The following is a 24,022-nucleotide window of genomic DNA, read 5'->3' as shown; positions in this document are numbered from 1 at the left end:
TTATCTTAATTGAAGTATATGATTATTTGTTTCGCATTAGAATATTATTATTTGATTACTTTAGTTAACTTTGGTTTTATTTTAGGTATTTATACAACAACTCTATCGCATCCCTTCCTGCGGATTCATTTCAAGGACTGCCGACTGATGATTAGAGGCATAAGCAGATGCACATTAACCATTTCTTAGCCTATTTAAAATATATGATTATTTGTATCGCAGTAGAATATTTTCACTTGATAACTTCAGTTAACTTTGTTTTTATTCCAGGGATTTATCCTTCAACTCGATATCATCCCTTCCTGCGGATGCATTTCAAGGACTGCCAAACCTTCAGATATTGTAAGTTGTTTTCAGAATTCAAACGCTGTACATATAATGTATGTGAAATTATAATTTCCTAATTGTTTCATAGTTGCTTCAGATTGATGCATCACTTCAGATCGTTCTCAAATAAAAAAACAGTATTTAAAGAAATGTTTAGGTGCTATGTAATCATTTTGAATAAAATTTCATTTTAAAACCGATCATCGGAAACCTTTGCTAAACCAAATTTGCAAAATTAACTATTCTTTATCATTTAAATATGCCTATATACGAAACAATTATTGGATATATGCTTTTTGTGATAAATAACTGATTATCATCGCGTTAAAATATCTGTATTGTTTCATTATGGACGTTGTCGGTACAAATAGCCTTTCTATTAGCCATTAGAGTGGTACCTTTTATCATCGGATTTCTTTGTTCATTGTGATTGTATTATTGTCCTATGGTATATTTAACCACTGTATGCATGGAACAAATCTCGATATATTTTTACTTGATTTAATAATTATTTTTATTTATATTTATTAGTTAGTTAATTTAATCAGTATTGTTACACATGTGTCAATTTTCGTTGGAAATATATTAATAAACATGTATTTTTGTAATGGGTAAACACATTGTAATGAGAAACAGTTTTATTTTATTGCATACATGCAGCAATTCACTTGATTTAGTTGTATACATATTGTACATATTATTGCTCAATAGTTGTTATTTAATTATATTTTTATAACTATTGAAATAACATATATCAAGATATTATTTTTCCCCTTACAAATGGGGAATACACAGGATGGTTAAAAAACCCGCCTTTAAAAAAGTTAACAATCCTATACTTAAGAGTCGTGAAACTAATTATGAGCAAGTGAACCTGTGAACCTTGATAGTTTGAATAATTTGTTCGCATACTCGGAGATTTTAAGCCTTTAAGTATGTTTTTTTTTATTTTACACTTGCACAGCAATTAACTTAAACGTATGTCCGCTAGAACCCTGCACATTATCTACTCATATCACTTATACTTTCGCAGCTGCATATTTGGGAACATGTTTAGTGAGTACAACAGTTGAATGGAGTGTATGTGTGACATAAGAACTCATAAGAATTCATTTTTTAAGATATATCTGTATTTAAATAATAATTCCAATACATTGTTTTCCCTCTTAAATCAGTTGGCTTATGAGAAATAACAACCAAACTGTGTTACAGTGTGAAATAAAACTATATCAATAATTAATTGGTATCAATAAAATACACTCCTGCAATATTTTATTTAACAAAATAAGGACATTTCGTCCATGCATTTTTTTAAAGTGATTTTTGAAGCTTCCTGATGAAAATACATTCAGCTTATGTAATACGATTGCATTAAACTCATTAAATATGTATATTAGGTAATTCTAATGTGTTTAATGATGTAAAACACATTTTGTCTGAGTGGTATACCGTTTATTATTTATAACTCAACATCAAACAATATTTAAACTAAATGGCGCTTCTTTCTAATGAAGGTAATTTGTTTTGTGTAAAGGTTAATCTGAATAAACTGTTTTCAGTTTTGCAATATACTGTTAGGTTAATAGCAGAAGGACTTTAGCTAGATTAGTAACCGTCCTAGTATTTTACTTGTGTTGTTATTGATATAGTACTTGAATGTATAGTTTATATAGTGTAGCTTAGTTTAATGCTAGTAGTGTTCAAAATAATCAAGTTCTCGTAAAATTGGATAGTGTGATGCTGCGTAAAAAACATAGCTGATGGCGCTGGTGATGATGATATAGTTGTTGTTGTGTTTAATGATGAAGATTATTATCACGATACATTTTAAAATACGAACGTTCTGCCAAACAACAGTGCTATACACACAAAATAATTTTTAAATGCCTTTAATAATGGTCTGTAACGTATTTACCAAAGATATGTTGAACCACTAATATCTTAATTTAAAGGGGCCTTTTCACAGATTTTGGCATTTTTTTAACTTATTCATTAAATGCTTTATATTGATAAATGTAAACATTGGATCGTAAAAGCTCCAGTAAAAAATCAAGAAAAAAAATAAAAAAAGGAAAAGAACATTGCCCGTAGCAGGTTTCAAACCAGTGACCCCTGGAGTCCTGCCAGAGTCCTGAAGTAAAAACGCTTTAGCCTACTGAGCTATTCCGCCGAGTACACATTCTTTACGTATTTTATACCTTATATAAACAATCTTCGTAGTTTCACAAAATTTAACGACAAAAACAGAACTCTCCAAATTATTCAATCGTTTCGCGTTGCAACGCTTTATAATTTTTAGGTTTTAAAATCGTCAAAAGATGCATATAATGGCTATATTAGAGCATGGTTAATGTTCAGTATTACTGTTTCCTCACAAATATCATAACTGAAACGAAAACTTAAGAATCTGAAACAATTTTTTTCAATTTTGTCAATTTACCAAAGCGTGAAAAGATCCCTTTAAAAGAGTATCCACGGGACTTAAATCTTGTAAAACACGTTGAAGACTGGTAAACATAAACATTGCAATATAACATATGTAACATTCCCCTTTTTTGAGATTCAAGAAAGTATACAATGTTTTCAATGGTTTTGAAAGCATAGTATTTAGCAATAAGGTTGTTCTTACTAAAACATATATTGCACAGTAATGCAATTATAAGCTTTCTAATTGAATGTTCAGTTTTTCAACCTTTAATACTCATGTTCACTTTTTCTTTGGACATCAAAGTGTAAAGTCTATCGCACAATATATGTCTTGTTGGGATCTTCACTTTTCTTAAGCATGTGCTTGATTGCTTGAACATATCTTTCAGTTTGTCCCATTCTTTGAATATAACGCCGTATCGATTTTGTATGTTTGTCACTCTTCGCCAAATTCCTTAAATTCCTCAAATTCCAAGCGATTTGCGGTCAATTTACCGTAACACGTTCATCAATGAAGCCAAATCGCTTTTTTTTTCATATACGCGATAACATTTCCTGAACGTAACCAATTGAGCTTTTCAACTTCTGGTCATATTGAAAAATAGTCCAGTCAACGCATAATGTTTGCCTTGTTATTCAAACACATCTTCACCGATCTTTGATGACGGCCTATCAGACATTCACTGGGCAACAGCGGCTCTTTATGATTCATTTTACTAGTGCTCAGTGCACACATTTTATATTTCTCTACTTTATCCTCTACGTCTCTCATCAATACGAACCAGAACATTAATTCGCATGCTCTCTTGTGTCATGTTACTAAACATTGATGTGTTCGATGCACAATGTGTAACATTTCACATTGTAGCCGTTTTGGGATTATAACCTATAACGCTTTGTTTACAATTCCATCAACATATTCGTGAGGTTGTGTCTAAGCGTTTAATGGAGTCTGGTACTTATTTTCCGGTCATCCTTTTTCAATCAAGGGTTTGATACATCGCAGGTCCTCATCTTCTTCAGAAGCTTTATTTCAGCACCTTATATTTCAACTCAAACATAGGTTAATTAGCACGCAACTGTATTTTATTTGATATTAATCTCCGGTATTTTGTCCTGAGTATCTTGTAATTTATTTCTTGACACAAACATAGTTTTACCAGATTTTGATTTCACCTTGAAAATACTCTTAATAGGTTTGTGATCCGCCTCTACTGTAAACTCGACTCCATACAAATCATGGTATATTGTTTTCAACCAATCACAATTGCAAGAGTCCCTTTTTCAATTTGAAATGATCTCTACTGTGTTGGAGTCACTGCGCGATATGAATATGCAGTTATTTTTTCGTTTTGCTGAAAGATTGCAAGTTCAAATGAACTAGAATCTACGTTCAACGTTAGACTCTAACTTGGATTCTAAAAAACTAAAACATGTGTTGTCGATGTCATTTTCTTATTTTCTTTAAAGCTTTCTTTTTGTGGTTTCCCACTGGCAGTCTGCATGTCCTTTTCCAACAATTTTCGATTTGGCGCACTTATCTCTGACATATTTTGCAAATATTTCTGCAGGTATGTGATGAATCTTAGACATGCGGTTGCTTCTTTCTTATTTTGAGGTCTAACCATGTATTAATCAGTTCTGACCTTTTCATGGTCTGCCTCAAGTCCCTTTTGGCTGAATTTTATGACCCACATAAAGAACTTCTTTATTCCGGAACTAGCATTTTCTTAAAATCAGTTTTAAGTTGTTTTGCTGTATTTTGTCTAATACTCGCTTTAGTCTTTTGTTCATGTTATTGGATGTTTTTTTTCCAAAGAATATGATGTAACGTACTATTACCTGCGTTCCTTCTAGATCCTGTATTATCACTGTCACGAAACGCTGATACATTTCCTGAATGGACTTAATTCCAAACGGAGCTTCCCACATCTAGAATGCGTTAGGCATCTCTGAAACTATATCCTGCACTGTTTTCATCGGATAATATTATCGTAATATTGCTTCATTCAGAAGTCGCGGGTCGATGCATATTCTTACATCACCAGGGATTTATGTCACTGTTTCGAACGCTTTCGCGCATTTAGTTGGTTTAATGTGTCGTATTATAACGCCTAGTGACTCGATTCTCTGACGCTTATCTTTGACATTTTGTTTCATGGAAATTGGTACTTAAGGCACAGGCTGAACATCAGGCTTTACGTTTGGGTCTAGTATTATGTTATATGAGCTGGGTAAACAACATAAACCTTTGTATGCATCTATGTTTTGTTATATTGAGTTTAACCTCTTTATAAATCTTCCGATGTCTCACAATTTTACACCGACTGTGATCTGATTTTGACCATATACAATTTAACGAATTGTCTTTAAGCGTTAATGGTAGTGTTTTAATACCCAACGGTTATATGCTGTGTGAAGAAAATGAACGCAAAACATGTACTATTTTAATAAAATTCCAATGAAATATGACATTTGAAGACTTTTCCTTTGCTACTAATAAAAAGTAAAATTTATCGCCTAAATAAGTCAATAGCTTTTCTTACAAGTGGAGTGCTTTATAGAATAATGTATTTCCAACTTGGAAAAGGGGGGAGTTCAATTGGAACTTTAATTAAATTGTCAACATCAACGTCCAAACTGTATATATTATAACTTTGATTACATGGTGTACTTGTTTTAGTTTTAAAGGTGTAAACTCGAAGGAAAACAAGCTTCCGATTTGGTGTTTTAGAAATTAATGATGTATGGTACTATTAATGTATTTAAATTTATAAACTCACTTTATTTTATTTATACACAAACCATATCATTAAATATATAAATGTATATATACTTAAACTCGCCCACTTATTGGGCCTGTAGTCTTATACCCACCTATTGGGACCTACCAGAAATAGTGATGCTGGGAGAAATTACATGTACAGGATTTCAACTGACATACTTTTGCTTTGATAGAACATGTATACCTATATATATGAGTAAATCTTTGCAGAAGAGGTTAAACCTCACAACACCAACTTACTGGGTCAGACCCAATGTCATTCTCTGGAATTTCCTTATAGAGTCACTTGGTTTGGCTAATTTTAATTTTCTATGTGCATTTAGCCCTGAACAACAAATTATTGAAATGATTAGGGGCTTCCCAGCATTTGATCTCGGAGAATCAGATAGAATGTTGATTTTTTTTCAAAGGTTCTTAACTTCGTTCATAAATTGTCGACTATCTTCAGGCACCCGTTTGTGCAAATGAGATTAAAACTTTTAATACTGAGGTATCTACATATGCATTGCATTATGTAAGGATCTAGAAGAAGAGTTTTACTGTTAAAATTTGAACATTTAGAAGTAATGCATTTCTCAAATTGTCTTATTTCACTACATTTGTATGATTACCATGTAAATATTGCTCAATTCAACATTTACTTTATAACATGTTCATCTATTCAGCTTGTTTGTAATGTGTTTGTTCGTTTTCACGAATGTATATATACAAATCTATGCATCTGTAACGATGTCTTTTCAAACGAAGGAATAAAAGAATATCTATCTATCTATCTATCTATCTATCTATCTATCTATCTATCTATCTTTCTATCTATCTATCTATCTATCTATCTATCTATCTATCTATCTATCTATCTATCTATCTATCTATCTATCTATCTATCTATCTATCTATCTATCTATCTATCTATCTATATATCTATCTATCTATCTATCTATCTATCTATCTATCTATCTATCTATCTATCTATCTATATATATATCTATATCTATCTATATATATATATATATATATATATATATATATATATATTATATATATATATATATGACCCAATAATGGTATATAAAACGATGGCCCAATAATGGTATATATGTGGCCCAATAATGGTATATACATGATCCAGTAATGATATATAAAATGATGACCCAATATTAGTATATAATGATGAACCAGTAATGGTATATACATAACCAAATAACGGTATCCAAATGATGACTCAATAATTACATATAATACAATTATTGACTGATGATGAAAAAAAATACGATGGCAAGAGTTATGGTTCTTGTGCACTGCAATCCTCAATGCGATCTATATACCTGTAAAGTTCCAAGTTTGTATATTTGATACTTTTTGAGATATGCTCCAGATAAAGTTTGCCGAATGGTTTACGATAATGAAGACACAATTTGCAAATTATGAACTTGTTTTGGAGAATTTGAGAATCACAAAAGGAATGATGTGGTCTATTACAACAACGAGTTCGTACTAATACATGGAAATTCAAGCTATCAATTTTCCTGATTTTTTTGCTATGGGGATAAAGACCTTGGAATTGTATGGATTTTTCTTTGCATTTTTTTAAGGATTCGTTACAAACTCGGCAATATGTGTCGTCAAAATCGAAAGGAATCGATTGGCATTTAAGGGATTTTTGGTAAGAGTGAAACTGTTGATTCATTAATTTATTGATTTGTTTAAGATCTGCATTTAAGATGTCTGTAATGGAAAACTCATATAAAGAGGGAGGTAGAAATTTTGATCGAATAAATCTTTTTTATGCTATTATGGAAACTTGGGATTCTAACCCAAACGTAAAAATAATTTATTGGCAGATCTGAAAGTTTAGAGGGTGAATTTCCTATAGTAGATGGTCGAGCATTTGAAAAAAAGATGATAGGTATAAAGAAGTAGTTAATTGCGAAAAGCAAGCTTAAAAATAAAATGTTGGAATTGTTTAACATGTGTGTAAATAGTAGCTTTTTAGTGGGTCTATGGATTTTTCTTAATTTGGGAAAAGTGTTCAAAAAGTAGTTCATGTAATGCAGTTGATGGTGATCCAAAGGGAAGGAAATGTGTACATTATTAGAAGAGTTGCCATTGTATTTAAATAATACATAATTTGAAATAATAAGAGTACAATATAAACAATGAAATGTAAATAACAATGTCCATTTTAATGAAAATAACGAAATGTAAAATTGACAATAGGGAACCAAAAATGTAGCGATAAAATGATATTATATGTACAATAGGATATTAATGAAAATACAAATGTAATAATGCTAAAATGTGCACTCTGTATATAATACAATTACAAAATACACACTACATCTATATAAATAATGTATTGTCGTGTGCACCTGAAATGAGAACAGCAAAATGTTGGGATTGTTTTGTGTTTTTTTATATCAACAATGCGCATGTATGTAATGAATAAAATGAAAGTATGTAACAATTGACATCTTATATGAGATAAACATGTAAAATGTAGTATTTAATAATGAAGATTAAATCATTTCATTTCAATATTCTGCAGATTATTTATAATGGTTAAAAGGAAAAAATGAAATCTAACATTTAATAATTGACATCAAAGTTGAAATCCATGCAAAATTTGACATTAAAGTTATAACATATTCAAACATGATGATAATTATCAATGAAATAAAACAAAGTGATAACCAGTGCTATTCCATTTTTTGTGTAAGAAGTTGAATTTCGGTTAAGTACGTTCCTTAATTCCGTTATGGACCAAGAATAGTTCAGTGTGATAGTTTGTGTTGAGCATTTGTAGAAGTATGATGTATTGATAAATGCCAGCGACAGAGCAGATGGTATTTCCATTATTATATCTGCTGTTGTGTTCCAAAACGAAATTTCAGAAGTATTTCTGAAGTGTTAATGAGCAGTTTTGGAAACAATCAACCGCGTATGCTATTTATGTTCAGTGTGACAGGTAAGTCAATGATCCATTCTGATCGACAAGAAACCGAACTGACGATGTTGATATCAATACAATTTAAACCATTTGGTATATGTAAAATCAAAAGAGTGCCACGTTGTCGTTTGAATATTTGCAATTTGCGAATGATTGCTATTAGCAAGAGAACGTGAATCATGGCCAGACAGACAAGAAATTGTTCATATTTCAGAGACTCATTAAGATTGTTGGCAAATTCCTGAAGTGGTGATAGCGTGGTGGGATTGTCGTACTTAAGATGTTGTGCCGCTGTTGGTTTTATTAGTGTAATTGCAGTTAATTGAATGCGAATTTTCGTGAAAGAAATATCAACATTAGCGTGTTTCTGATTGTGAGTAATATACTTATAATTGAAATCATATCAAAAGTGGATAAACCTGATTCAATTGAGATTTCAACGTTAAGCATTGCTTCTGTTAGGCTATGGTACACAATTTTGTTGTTCTTTGCTCTTTTCACAAAGGTGTGCATGTCAATTTCTAATTTGTGCGACCGAGATAATATATCCTGTGTGTTTTGATCGAACGTTTTCAATACCGGTAATAATACATTGATTGGATCATTATACGAGATGTTTTTCATCAATTTATCCAAAACCGTATTATTAAAGAATTGTTGAAGTAACGGTAAGTAAATTAGTATATTTGGTCGACAGCAGTATCGTTTGTCAAACATTTGGTGAACTGCTTATCAATACGTTGACTTTGTGAGACTAGTTTACATGCACATGGTACATCGATAATGCAGTACTTACAATCATATATTGTTTGAGAATGATTTACACATTCTAATTTTAAATTTGATTGCATATATGCAAGTACCTTAAAACTATTTAAAATTCTCAGCTCTGGTTCCGAGACGTTTCTTACTATCTTATATTCACATATATCTTTCGTTTTTGGATTGTCCCCGTGTTTCAAGAGTTCTACGAAACAATTCGTATTGGAATCAATGTCAAATATAACATTCTTTTCACATAAAATTGTTAAACCTGCTGTCAAACATTCTCTCAAGAATGAGTCATCAAGAAATGTGAATAATAGGTATTTTCCATTAAAAATTAAATACCGCGGTTTTGCTGTGAATTCTTTAGCATCTTTTGTATATCATTGTCAAAAGGAATTGGAAAGAAATTTAATTCATAAATTTCGTTATCCAAACTGTTTGTCAGTGGAAACAATAACATTATGTATATCGATTTATTGTTGCGTACATAAATAAATTCAGCATGGTTGTAGTAGAATGTCAATTCATTGCTGATCATTTTATGAGTCGGATAGTTGATTTTTAGCGACGAAGCTATTCCTGTTAACGTTTGCGACATTAGTTCGGGGTCTATAATATGAATCGACAATTTACGATTGCTCAGTGATTAAATTCCTATGGCTAGCCTATCAAACTGTGACCTTATTTTGATCATTTTATCATTTACAACTAGTATTAACTTTTCGGCAGTTGTATGTTTATTTGACATCGATTCCATTTCGTCTACAATTTTATGCCTTACTGTTTAAGTATTCGCAACGAATTCATCGAATAATTGCATATGCTCATGAACACTAGTTGCAAATGATGACATTTCACCAAATTCGTGAGTAAATGTATTTGTTAAGAGATTAACTGTTTGCGCCAATTTGTTTGCATAATCTCGTAATCGATTAAGTTGTGACGTTGTAGCAATGCCAAAAAGAGTTGAACTTTATTTTCCTATAAAGGGAAGTAAGGGTTGGGACTCACGTGTTTTCCGTTTATCTGAGATTGTAGGAATCATGCTACGAAATTTTTGTAACAAAGATTGTAAATCATGTTCCATTAAAATCCTTAGAGTGTTGAATTTGACGCTAATGGTACATCCTTTTTCGTAGAAATAAGTGTTTCTACACAATGGATAATTTCTACCAATGTCACTATCAAAATGATAGTCCGGCATATTGAATCGAAAAGTATGCGTCCATTCATTATTCACGAAGTTAATTGTTTTTGGATCTGAGAACTTAAGGCCATGGTGCATCAGCAATTTTTCACCCTGCGCTCCCACAAGTGACATGAAAAGTATAATGAATCGTGTGACCAACATCTTGCCTAAAAGAAAAAAGAATTTAAGATTTAATTTGTTTATCATTTTACCGTTTTTCTTTTGTGATTTTTCTTTAGAGATTTATTTATATAAAATTGTTTAATAAGCGCTGCTGATGTATCTACGTCATTTGCCGAACCGTTCTTATACTTTTTATTTGTCCATTTTATCAAATATTGTCTTTGATTATCTTTAATTCTGGTTTCTAAAATTTTGTCAGCTTTGAACCATTTCTTGCTTGAATTTTCTGGTGGAATATTATTTTGATTTATTGTATTGTGTTTGTCAGTTGCCGTTATATTTGGCTGTGTATTGTCGGTAACGGTTTGCGGATTATTTTTATTTTCTGTATTATCGTTAGTTTTGTTTTCATGGAATATAAATGTTTGAGATAAATCACGTAAATTCTTCTCATCATGGTATCTACGTAATCTGTTGATATTAATCGGAACTTATAACTCTTTGTTTGAATATCGTTCTCTCAAAATGTATGTGCCATTAGTTATTATTTTGGTTATATAATAGGGTTGCTCTGAAAATTGTATAAACAAATTTCTGGATTTATTTAAAGGTACTTTTTCTTGTTTAATAAAAACAAGATCTCCTAATTTAAATGGACGTATTGCAGTTTTGCGATTGTAAAACTTACGCATAACGTCACGTGAATTATTTATGTTTTCTGTGTGATGTTCCATTTAAGTTTAAATCTTTGTTTCAATTTCTCAACATAAGTGTTTATTGAAGGGTTGGTATTAATTGGTGGGAATAATTCGGAATTAATAGGTTTATTCATGTGTCGGACAAACAGAATGTAGTACGGAGAGTATTGTGTCGTTTTCGGACATACTGTTGAATTGTAGGCTAATTGGACACTGGATAGCTTATCAGGTCAATCGCTTTCGTCTTTTAACGATGTACGTAATATTGCGATAACGTAGAGTGTACCCGTTGTACTATTCCGTTACTCATTGGGTGATAAGATGAAGTTCGATGCCTCTTTATTTGAAAGAATTTATAAAGAACATCCATTATACCACTAAAGAAGTTTTGTCCTCTATCGCTTGTGATATGTTTTGGTGGTCCTAATATTGCAAACACTTTATGATAAAGTTGTTCTGCTATTTCAATAGTGTTTTGCGTGTTTAATGGTATGAATAGTGCACATTTTGAAAATGCGCATATAACGCTTAAAACATATTTATATTCTTTGCTCTGTTTCGCTACAGTAACAATGTCTATGTGTAACATTTAAAATGGTTCGCTTGCAATAAAAGTTTATTGTAAAGGATATGGTTTATAATTATAATCTCGTTTGAATACTTGACAGTTTTTACAAGATTGAATATAATCTTTAATTGCATGGTACATTTTTGGAAAAAAAAAAGTTTTTGAGTGTTGCATATGTGCGGTCCAATCCGAAGTGTCCGTTTAAATCATGAAAACGATAAAGTATTTCATTTCTCAATGACTCAGGCAAAGCTAATTGTTTGATTAAAGTTTTTTTCAGTTTGAAGTTTCTTAGATCTTGGTTCGTTAAAATGAAACAGAACATTGTCAACTATTTCGTATTGGGTGCTTATATATGGAATTCGTTTTGCTAAGTCTTTATCGTCAGGTAAATGACAATTCTTTAAAAATGCATAAATGTCGCCGAAGTCTTTTGATTTAGCGTGTAAGTTCATAATGTCTAGTTGATTAGATGCTTAGTATGTGTGTTGTTGTTCGCGGTCATTGACTGTCTGGAGTTGAGATCCAGGTATGTGATCATTATCTGAGATAACACTGTTGTCAGGTGGAGTGGTGCTAAGTTGATTGTCAGCAGAGATAATTGGTTGATAATTGATGGGTGGTGTGTTGATTGTTTGTTTTAGCATCTTTCTTGTGAGAATGTAAACCTGGGAACTATGATTTTTTTGCGTGATTTGCATTGGTGCCAAGGGTTGTAGAGATGTTAAAGGTGCATTATCATTGGAAAGTGTATTTATTTTTCCTGGAATTTAACGTGAATGTCTGATAAGAATAGTAAATTCTACTAAGGTAATCGCTCGGATTTGTCTTGCCGGTTTTATAAATGATTTCATGATCATACTTTTCAAGTTTTAAAGCCCATCTATAAAGTCTGTCATTAGAGTGTTTTGCTGTATAAAAACATGATAAAGCTTTATTGTCTGTTATAATTTTGACATGTATATTTGATATATAGACTCTACATCCTTTCAAAGCGTAGATTATTGCTAATAATTTCAGCTCACAACTACTGTAACGTTTTTCATTATCTTTTAAAGCACGATCCCCATATAAAATAACATGGTGACGTTTTGGAGAATCTTCCTGACATAAAATGAATCCTACCGCGGAGGTACTAGCGTCTGTATAAAAAGTGAATTCTTTATTTAAATCTGGAAATCGTAAAATTGGATTTGCCATTAATGCCCGTTTTTAATAATTAAAACTTTTGTCATGTTCCTCGGTCCATTTGAATATGGTATCTTTTTTAAGTAATATATTTAACGGAGAGACAATGTGTGAGTAGTCTTTCATAAATCGTTTTCAGAAATTTGTCATTCCTAAGAAGCTTTTTAATGCTTTTTGATTATTCGGAATTTGAAATTCGTTTATTATTTTCAATTAGTCAGTGTCCATTTGAATAGTGTTTCCTTCAAATACTGTGCCTAGAAATGTAATTCGTTTTCGTGCAAAATGAATTATGTTGAGATTTATTACTAAACCAGTTTCTTTTAGTTTATGTAAAACTTGAGAAAGTTCTTTGATTTGGGTTTCAATATTGTCACTCTTAGTATACAGTCATCCAGAAAAAAGAAGGTTATTACAATTGAATTCTCCTTATATTTTTGAAAGATATAATGACCAATAAAAAGGACTATTGCATAATCCATATGGCCAAACGTTAAATCGAAAGCATCGTCCTGTTGGGAAATTAAATGCAGTATTCCTTTTAAAAATTTCGGCCATGGGTAGATTAAGAAATGCTTGTTTTATGTCTATTTTAGTAAAGATGGTTGGCTTTTTGCGAACATATTTTGAACATCTACAATTGTAGGCATTTGATAGTACATTTTCTTCGAAATTTCATTTAACAGTCGCTAATCAATGTATAGCCTATATGATTGTTTATTTTCTTTTTGACCTTTTGGCAAAATGTCATCGGAATGTGTTTGTTTTTTAACTAATACAATAGGACTACTCCAGATTGAAGTTGATGGTGCAATTATATTTTTATCTAGCATTTTATGTAATTCATCTTCAATGATTTGTCTCGTCTTTGGGTTTACCGGATATGGTCGTGAACGAATAGGTATTGGATTCGGTGCCAATTTAATGGAACATTCGAAATCTTTAACAGTGCCGACAACTGTTTCTGAATCGCTAAATATATCTTGATATTTCTTTAAGAGATCTAAAAGTTGCTTATTATTCGCAAATTATTTTCCTATTGTATTATGTTATATTTGTTCTTTTTCGGTTGTCGTCTTTATATTTCCAGTTTTATTTAATTTATCTAAATTATTAATATTAATGATATTTGTTTCATCCACAATATGTAAATCTGTATTAAAAAAAAACTTTTATTTAGTTGAACAGGTATTTTCTTAAATGAATGAGCTTTAATTCTTATCATTTTATTAGCTTGAATACAGTGAATTTCGTTTGTTATAAAATAAGTTTTACATGTAATATTATCTTTATTTATTTCAAGAGTATTTGTCTCAAAATTTAATTTTGCCTCGTACTGCGAAAAGAAGTCTACTCCTAAGATTGCATGATTCGTTAAGCCTTGTACTAAGTAAAACGGGTACTCAAAGCACGTGTTGCCAATTAGCATTGGGAGGCTAATGACCCCCTCTACATTGTACAAATTATCAGATACCGCGGTCTTGACATTAAAGTTAGATGGTTGGCATTCACTTATCGTAAATTTTGTGGAGGCGAAGAAAGATTTGCAAATTACAGAACTATTACTACCCGAATCCAAAAGAATGTTTGTTTTGACATCTGCGATTGTTCCTGGTAAAGAATTATGGGAAAATGCGGATACAACCTTAAAAGCTATTATTTTACGTTTAGATTTAATACTTTTTGTTGTATTTTTTTATTACTAGTTTTATTATTTTTATTTTTATTACTTTTATTTTGAGTCGTATGCGTACTTTTGTTAATAAGACCGTTTTTCCTATTTTGCTCATGTTTTACTTGAAATTTTTGAATTGTTTGTGTTAGTAAAAGGGTACCTACTGCTCTGTCTTTCCGATCATGTTTTAGTTCGAAACATATTGATTGAAAGTGATTGAATTGTTGGCAATTGTTGCATCGTTTATTGAATGCGAAACCGTTTCGACCCCCCCGTACAAGAATCGTATCCGCATTTGGGGCAAATTTGTTTTTGTGGATTTTGTCTGTGTTCTTGTAAACGTGGGTTAGATACGGATCTATCGACTATTCGCGGTCTTTGATATCTAACGGTATTGGAATCCTATAATTTTGGTTTTTCCGCGGTTGAAATTGTTGATAACGGCCGTAAGGGGCAGGTGGCATTTGATTTTGAAACAAATGTTGTTGAGCATAAGAATTTTATACCGGTATATTTGGTATTGGGGTTGATTGTAAAGCATTAATTTCCTTAATGTTAATGTCCGTTTTTAAGGTTTTAATATCTTCAAATAACGTTTGAAATTGTGTGTCAATAGCATTGACTGCAAATGATGTTGTCATGTCACAGAGTTTACAGTATTTGGCCAGCTCTAACAGAGATTCCGGCTGTCTTAATCCATTGACAAGCAAGCTTACGAGAACTTTTTCTTCTAGGCCTTGTACATCAGTGGAAATTTTTAATGCTCTCGAGATATAATCATCACATGATTCGTTTTCTTTTTGTTTAATAGCAATTAGATGATAGTATAATTCTTAAGTCTGAAAACGTTTTGCAAGCGCTTTGGTGAGTTCTTGATTATTAGGTTTAATATCTTCAGGATTTGGATGGGCATCGCCTCCTCTAAGAAGTAAGTTTGCAAGCCAGCACACTAGTTCGAACATGTGCATTTGTTTAAGACATTTAGTTTTCATGGTTAGGGGAATGGAACAAACCTATCCTCATCCTATATAAACCTAGATCGGTGTACATTATGTAATACCCGGATAGAAAAGATACTTGGATGAGGAAAGAGGAAAAGCTAACGTGCGCCCAACCCGCAAGAACAGAATATGAGAAAGAAGGAGTATTCGAAGGAGAAGAATAATTAAAATAAGGAAGAAAATTGCTCATGATTAATGTGTTAAATTGATTCTACAAACCTCATTACATTTAGATGTATGTTTGGTTGTCTAACGGATAAGAATAAAATTGTGCTTGTATTTAATGATCGAAAAAAACATAATTTTATATTATTTTCAATAATGTAAGCAATCTGAAAGTGGTAGTCAGGCAAAAAACTATAACGATCTCTTCATAGAGCGTGTTGTATACATGTTTGCCAAAGCAGCGTGTTAATAGGGTCGTCATTTAAAGTTACAATGCATGCCATTAATTGTCAAGTAAGCATACTGAGAGATAGAAGAGATACTCGATTGGAAATTCTATTATCAATTTATTTCTGTATAAAAGCTGTTTTGTTTCGAACAATCAATCGAAAATATTTGTCAATTGCTATACCTTTTATATGCGCATATTTAAACGCTTACTTGTATATTGATCACAAAAATACATTGATAAATACAATGCTCCTTTAGCTTTATGGGCGTCAGTGTAGGTAGAAAGTGCACGGTTTCCGCAAGCTAAAATAGTCAACACATGTGCACCTGGAGTGTGTTTTTATCATTCGGATTAAAATCATTACGGACGAAATGGATATCAATAAAGTGCATCTAAATGGATACCTTTTTAAGAGTGAATGTTGCCTTTTTGAAATAAATGAGTGTGTGAGTTTGCCTAAGTGTAGATGAGCGTAGTTTAAACTTGTGTATTTATACAATTTTGGATAAATTATCGGTTGGTGTGGTCTGGATTGCTCGCCAAAATTGAAAACAGAATCTTGATAGATGTGAACAAGAATTGAGTAAGGTAAGATCTTGATTTTCATAACAAAATGACAGAATGACACGCGGTTATTAGGTGAGTCTGAGGACAGCTAGTTTTTTACGGTAGAATTAAAGACAGTAATTTGATGAAGCATATTTTAAAGATAGTTTTGTGGTAAGCGCAAATATTTGAAGATGATGCAACTATGTATATGGCTTTTGTACATGTTAAGTAAAGAGTGTGTATTTTGTAAGATATCTGTTGGCAGTGTTTATGTGTGTACATATTTAGTAAATGTTGTATAGAAAGCATTTGGAGATATCTGTTTGCAATGTTTCATGTCATTATTTGTATTATCACTATATTTTTAATTATAGTTTATGTGACAAAAGGGGAAGAAAAGCATACTAACTATCATAAAATGGACTATGCTCAACTAAATTGTAATGTTAACATGGTATGTACATTAACCTAGATATGGTATGAGGCAACAATATAATATTGTCTTGCACATTGATTACATTTGGTTGGTCATGGCAATACGTTAGGTCTAAACAATTATAATTATTTACCATTCAAAGTGCTTATAACTTCAGAGTTTGTATAAAAAGATCAAATGAAACAGGTGCCAAGAACTACCTAGACCACTACGACTCATTGTTACACAGTTATATATGAGTGCTAGAAAATTACACAAGCATGCACGTCATTTTGTACAAAGACAAAAATAGCGACAACAACAAAGAAACAAGCAATTACAAATAGCTATCTAGTCCATTAAGACTCAGTATAATACAGTTATAAATGAGTGCCATATAATATATATATTAGCAATAAGTATTCACATGCATAGAAGGCATATCAATTTGGGATCATCCTTAAGTGTTTTGGTTATGTATTTGTTTTATTTTATTTTGTTTGTTCTGTGGTAGAGCACATAATGGCTTGTGTTTTTTTTTAATTACACACTAAGCTTGGCAGACAATGCACATTTTAATGATTTTGTTGTTGATTGCTTTGATTATGATTATTGATTGTGATTATTTTGATAAATAATGACTCACTTGTGTCTTACTCTTGTTAGGAAAAAAGAGAATGAAAGTGAATCAATGATTTGGATTATGAAAAACTGATAGGAATATTAGGATCAAACAATCTTGGAATTGGAAAACGAAAAGGTCCAATATTATTTGATCTGGGTTTTAAGATACCTGTGTTATTTAATTCTCATTGAAGTCGCTGCTTGTCGCAATGCATACATGGGTGAGTGAGTTTAATGATGTTTTACTGTGCTTGATATTTAACATGTGCATGATGACTGTTACACATGAAGCAATTGTATTAGTGTCTTGAAATGGGTTTATCTTGTGACAACAAACGGTTGACAATTTATTATTGGTTGATCACAATGTAAACATAAAAAGTTGTATTCCTATGCAATTCTAATCATATTTAAGTAAAAAGGTCTGGAGAACAAAATTAAGTAATTGCTTTTATTTCATGCAAATTTAGTGGTTGCTAATAAACAATATTTGCATTATTTGGCCAATAAGCCAGCAATATAGTTGTTATTATGTCTTTTTCATAGCATTGATAGAGCTGAGCACATTGACATAATATAGAACATACATCATGATCATAACTTAAAGTAAAAACTTGGCATTGAATTTGTCATATGTATTAACGTAATCAGGTTCAAAATATTGATAATATTATTCAGAAGGATAAATTAATATAAACAGCTCCTTAAATAATAATTGCATTATTGAAGCCACAGTTGAATCATGTATTTACATCTTATTTTGGTAATATTATAGGCAAATTTGTTTAAGCATTTCCTTGTAACAATAACATCATTTACTCATTATACATTACTTGTTATAGACAACATGATACCATGATCCATAACAAATTATTCACACAATCATACACATAAATACACATTGTACAAAAACTAATACATTTGCATAGAACAATTATATATATTTTAACCTATTAATGTACACATGCACATAAACATATCTTGCACAATAGCATACACATTTGCATAGTACACATATACATGTGGTATTTTTTTACTTACTTATATAGTTATGTATTTATATATGTATGACTAGTTATAAAGAATTTGATACCATGATTCATATATGTGTTAGTTATGTATTTAAATATTTATAACAAATACAATTTGTACTCACTATTATACACATGAACATATCTTGTACAAAAACAAGCAAATTTGCATAGCACAGATATAAATATTGTTTAACGTATTTATTTATACATACTTATAAACATATATTGTACAAAAGCACACACATTTGCATTGTACACATACACATATACATGTGTTATTTTTTACTTATGTTTATAGTTATGTATTTATATGTATGACTAGTTATACATAATATGATACCATGATTTATATATGTTATAAGTTATGTATATGAATATTCATAACAAATTATACACACTTTTATACACATGAACATATATTTTACAAAAACACACACAATTGCATAGTATAAATATGTTATTTGTGTTTGCTTATTTATGTACACATACACATAAACATATATTCTACAAAAGCAGACTCATTTGAATAGAACACATATACATATGTTTTTTAAACTTATTTGTGTAGTTTTGTATTTATGTGTATGTCTAGTTATAATCAATATGATACTATGATTCATATATGTGTTAAAGTAAGTATTTAAATATTTATAACAAAATATACACACTTTTATACACATAGACACAACTTGTACAAAAGCACACACAGTTGCATAACACACATACAAATGTTAATTGTTTTACTTATTGATTTGTTCTTATGTAATATTTATTTGTTATTAAATATTTATAACAAATTATTCACACTAGTATACACATTTACAAAACTTGTACAGAAGCACACACAGTTGCATAGTACATATACAAAATGTTAATTGTTTACTTATTTATTTGTTCAATTATTTGTTAGAGTATGAATTTTTTATTCTCATATGGGTGAAAAGAGTATTAGGTAAGATCTTCATAAACAAAGTGCTATATTTACAGGACAATTCAACATTAGAGATTATCTCATGCATGTAAGATCATATTTAGTTGTAGCCAAATTTAGACAGTTTCTGGATGGAAGTGATCTTGATTGTCTTATCCTTATTCTTCCGCTTGATAAAGATGTTACCATCAAATGTCCATGTATCCGAAAGCGGAGAGCTGTGGGCGTTTTTCAGTTGCCTGCAATGAAAAGCAATTTCCCTTCTTATGGGTGTCAATTGTTCATTGATAAACACTTTACTTTTGTTGAGTCTCAGCTGTTTTCTTGATTTTATGAACTCTGACTTGGCTTTATAGTTTGTAAATTTAACTCTAATATCCCTGTGCTTTCCATCATTCCTTTTTGGTGGTCCATTTCTTTGGGACCTGTCTTTGACTGAGATCCACTTTCTGGATCCACTTTCTTTTGCGATGTTTATGATGATATCACCGGTGGATTCATCTGAATTTTCTGGCACATTGCTAACAATAACACAGTGACGCCTGCTATATTGGTTAAGGTGGTTACAAACTGTTTAAGTACACTGAGTTCATTTACCAGAGGGGTAACATGCTCGGCTACACATGCCTGGCCAAGCCCACGGATTTCATCTCGGAGGGAGATTCTCAAGGTGTGAACGATTCTTTGCAGATCAAGGTCGGTTATGTATGACTGAGGCATCATCTGTATGGAGGTTGACTGCATAGTGAGTGGGGAAGTCATGTATTGTGGGATCTGCCTCTCAGGAGATATAACATAGTGATGGTAATGTGCACCTGTTAGATGGCTGAGGAGCAGTCTGGGTCTGCAGAGACTGTTGGATGTTGGTACAGTTTTTATCAACGAGCGTTGAGTCAAGGTTATCACCATGGGTACTGCTGTTCGACATTTAGGTGAAAACCATTCCACACTTGACCCTTCAGTCCTCTCCGATTCGTACTCAGACTCAGTGTCCGTAGTTAGTCTGGACTTTCTATCAAGTTTATTGTTATCAGGGGAGACAACTTTACGTTTGTTAGCACGGATCTGTTTTGTTTGTGTTTTATTGAGATTGTTTGAATCTTCTGTAGGTGTATGTTAGTAATAATTGAAGACGACTTAACTTGTTTTTGCTATATGTTTGAAAATGTTCTGATGGACCTTTCCTTTTAGATTGTTTAACCATATGCAACTTTTATTCGAAAGGATACTATTGAGGTACCAATGCTATAGTTGAATGCGATAAGTGGTAAATGCAGTTTTAGTTCAGAAGGCAACTGCATTACTTCGATACAGTCCACCACACTATTGCCTTCAATGCGAGAACAATACATATCAACAACGCATGATGTCACGCCATTGCAGACACGCCATAAATCCAACAAATAACATCAAATTTAAAATGCATGTGGTTTTGTAAGAATTTTCCGAATTTCACGGATTCAACATTAACTTTAAAAAGGGTTAGGTGGCGGTATATTTATGAATCTAAAAATATTTCAGCACTAACCTTGGTGAACTGACACCTTTAAGCAATTAATGGTCGAACTAATTTGAGAAATGTATGTGCGAATGTGTATTCGAAGGATTCGTTATAGTTTCATGGTAAAGTTCAGGGTAAAATAATAGTGATTCTTGTCCTGTAATCAGTTCCGAAAAAATAATTGTTAATGCATAAATACGTTAAGTAAAAAGGTACTAAAATAAATCATTATCTTTCAAAACAAAATGAGTATCAACGTTAAAGTGAACACACTGGTCATCTTATATATAACGGTATATGTTCAAACTTTCTTCAATACAGAATGGGTCCGATTCATTCGTTTATTCAGCCGCGCACAGTGACGGGATATACACTTTCGTAGGAATATGTTGGAATATACATAGTATAGCTCATCTACATGTACATTCATGTTCAGAGTTATGTGGCACAGTTTCGTCAATGTGACATGATTGTTTTATTATTATTATTTATTCGGTTAAAGGATGAAATACGGAACAGGTTCCGTTTTATTTGTCGAAATTTGGTCGTGAAAAAGGAACTGTGTAACTAAATTGAACCCGAAATATGATGGAAATAACTGTTGTGATTCATTCAAAGAACAGACACCGGGGGTATTACTTATAGAATTATGTTCGAAACAAAAATGATATTACAAGAACGTGTGTCAAAATGTGTATAGTTGTTTGTTACAGATGTGTGCACATGAATTAAATATATGTTAGACTATATTGCATCATATTTTGGTTTTCACAGGGAATTATTCACAGGGAATAAGAAAGAGGTTTTATTTCCTTTATTTAATGGGAGAAAATGCGTTAAGCCATTACATTATACTTAAGTAGAAATCTGTGTTAACACATAATAAAAAAAAAACGTTTCATAAACGTTTACACTGTTTTTGTGTTATTCCTCAGATTGGTTTATTGATACATTTAAGCAGTCCGTTCTTATGTGTCATACGGTGGGCACAGTAATGCAATTTTCTTACTTTGTTGTGGAATGGTTTAGGCCATATTAATAACAATTTAAAATATTATTCAATGTTTCGCCAACGATATTACTAAGTATATGTTTTATTTAATTAATAAGTTTACTTCTACCATATGTTTTAGTTCAGGATGAAAATAGGCAATGAAATTTAACAAATAGAGGTACGACTTTTCATTGAACATGTGTCTAAACGACTTTAATGCATTTTGATTTGATATAAAGGACTAACTATACAGCACTTAATGGAACCACTTTTGTCTTATCACTTCGTCCCGTTGTCTATTAAGCATTGATCGATATGTAATAATTTGTGGAGAACCATTATAAGGGTAGCTTAATCGCTATGTCAAAACCTAAATCAAGATACTCGGTGCTAGTATAAATATTCTCTACTCAAATATAACTATCAGTGCGTACACTAGATATTATGTAGTCTGCATAGCGGTTTGTAAGAACGAAAAACTATGTCATCAGATGATTTGAAAATACACGATACATATTTATATTAATTTGTATGTTAATAATTTAAGTTTTATATCAATCGTTCTAAAAAAACAATTGCACGAGAACCGATAATGGATGACGATTTTAATTGCATTCAAACATTTATATTTTATGATCGGATATACACATTTAAATAGTTGGTTGTCTTGATTTGGGGAAGTATTGGAATTATTATTAAATTGGTTGAATGGTATGGCTTTAAAACGTGTGATTTTACTTTGGTGCTACACATTAAACAGAAAAGGGTTGATTTATCGAGTGGATATCTCATCAAAATTAAGACAATTCCACCATTTGTTTTCAATTAATATTCAGGGATACCACTGTTTTGTATAGTTACATCAATCGGATCAGTGTTTAAAGTAGCCCATTGGCCAGATAAGGGTTATTCATACTGTAACTGTATCAAAGGCTTTCGCTTATCATATAATTTCATTGTCTTAGTTATCCTTGGAATTATCTCACTTATCATTAACCGCATTATCTCGCAAAGTGTGGGAGCATATTGCTCAGCATAGTGATCATTGTCATTTTAAACATCATGCTTACAAATATTAGAATAATACTCGTCATTATCTTTATTTTATTCAGTATTAGTATCAATACCACCTTTATCATTAATTGGTTGAAGTTTTGGATTTAGATTACTATAGTGATCAGGAATATGCAAAGAACCTCAAAATGATCTAGTACAGTTCTAAAACCTTTAAATTGTATTTAGTGATTTACTGATATATTCAACATGCATGCTTTGATGTTACAGCGTTAACCGTAGTCTTAAATACGTATTAAACCGCTTGCACTTTTTTGTTAAGAAACAAGTTTAAAATAGCATAAATGGTTTAAAAGCTGTTAATACACTTATTTAAGTTACCAATAATGTATGGATAAGGAAAGTACAATAAGTTTAAAGATCTGAATGTGTGCTATGCACATACAAATAGTCATACCATTATATAACTAATCAAAAAGTTAAACTATTACTAACAAGACCATTTTTAGACGTTTGTGAATTAAAAAATAATAACATATTTGTTATAGCAAAGATAATCCAAATGGGTATGCGTTATGTATGTGTATGTTGTAAAAACAGAATTCAATTTTGCCATTTGATTAAGGGTGAAACACAAACATATATATATATATATATATATATATATATATATATATATATATTGAGACTTTGAGTACAGGATGATAATTTTGTCACTAGAATAACATATTCCCAGCATGTTCAAAGTTGTTTGAGTTTTCCGGTGTAAACTTAACGGAAACTAAAATAAAAACCAACCCGATGTTATTTATATAAATGAAGTTAATACAAATATACATAGTCTATTTTACACAATGCCTTTCCTTT

At 31.2% G+C, this 24,022-nt stretch overlaps 1 protein-coding gene across 1 annotated transcript in view; it reads left to right on the top strand.

The window, feature by feature from the left end:
- The window catches only part of LOC127864483 (leucine-rich repeat neuronal protein 3-like), a 144,951-nt gene that overhangs the window by 76,990 nt on the left and 43,939 nt on the right, over positions 1-24,022 (top strand). Inside the window, exon 4 of the mRNA XM_052404106.1 lies at positions 271-342. Coding sequence (XP_052260066.1) covers positions 271-342 — 72 coding nt within the window. The remainder of the gene's footprint in view (positions 1-270; positions 343-24,022) is intronic.

This window comes from Dreissena polymorpha, chromosome 1, assembly GCF_020536995.1.
Source record: "Dreissena polymorpha isolate Duluth1 chromosome 1, UMN_Dpol_1.0, whole genome shotgun sequence".
NCBI lineage: Eukaryota > Metazoa > Mollusca > Bivalvia > Myida > Dreissenidae > Dreissena > Dreissena polymorpha.
This window is presented reverse-complemented; position numbering and strand designations above follow the sequence as displayed.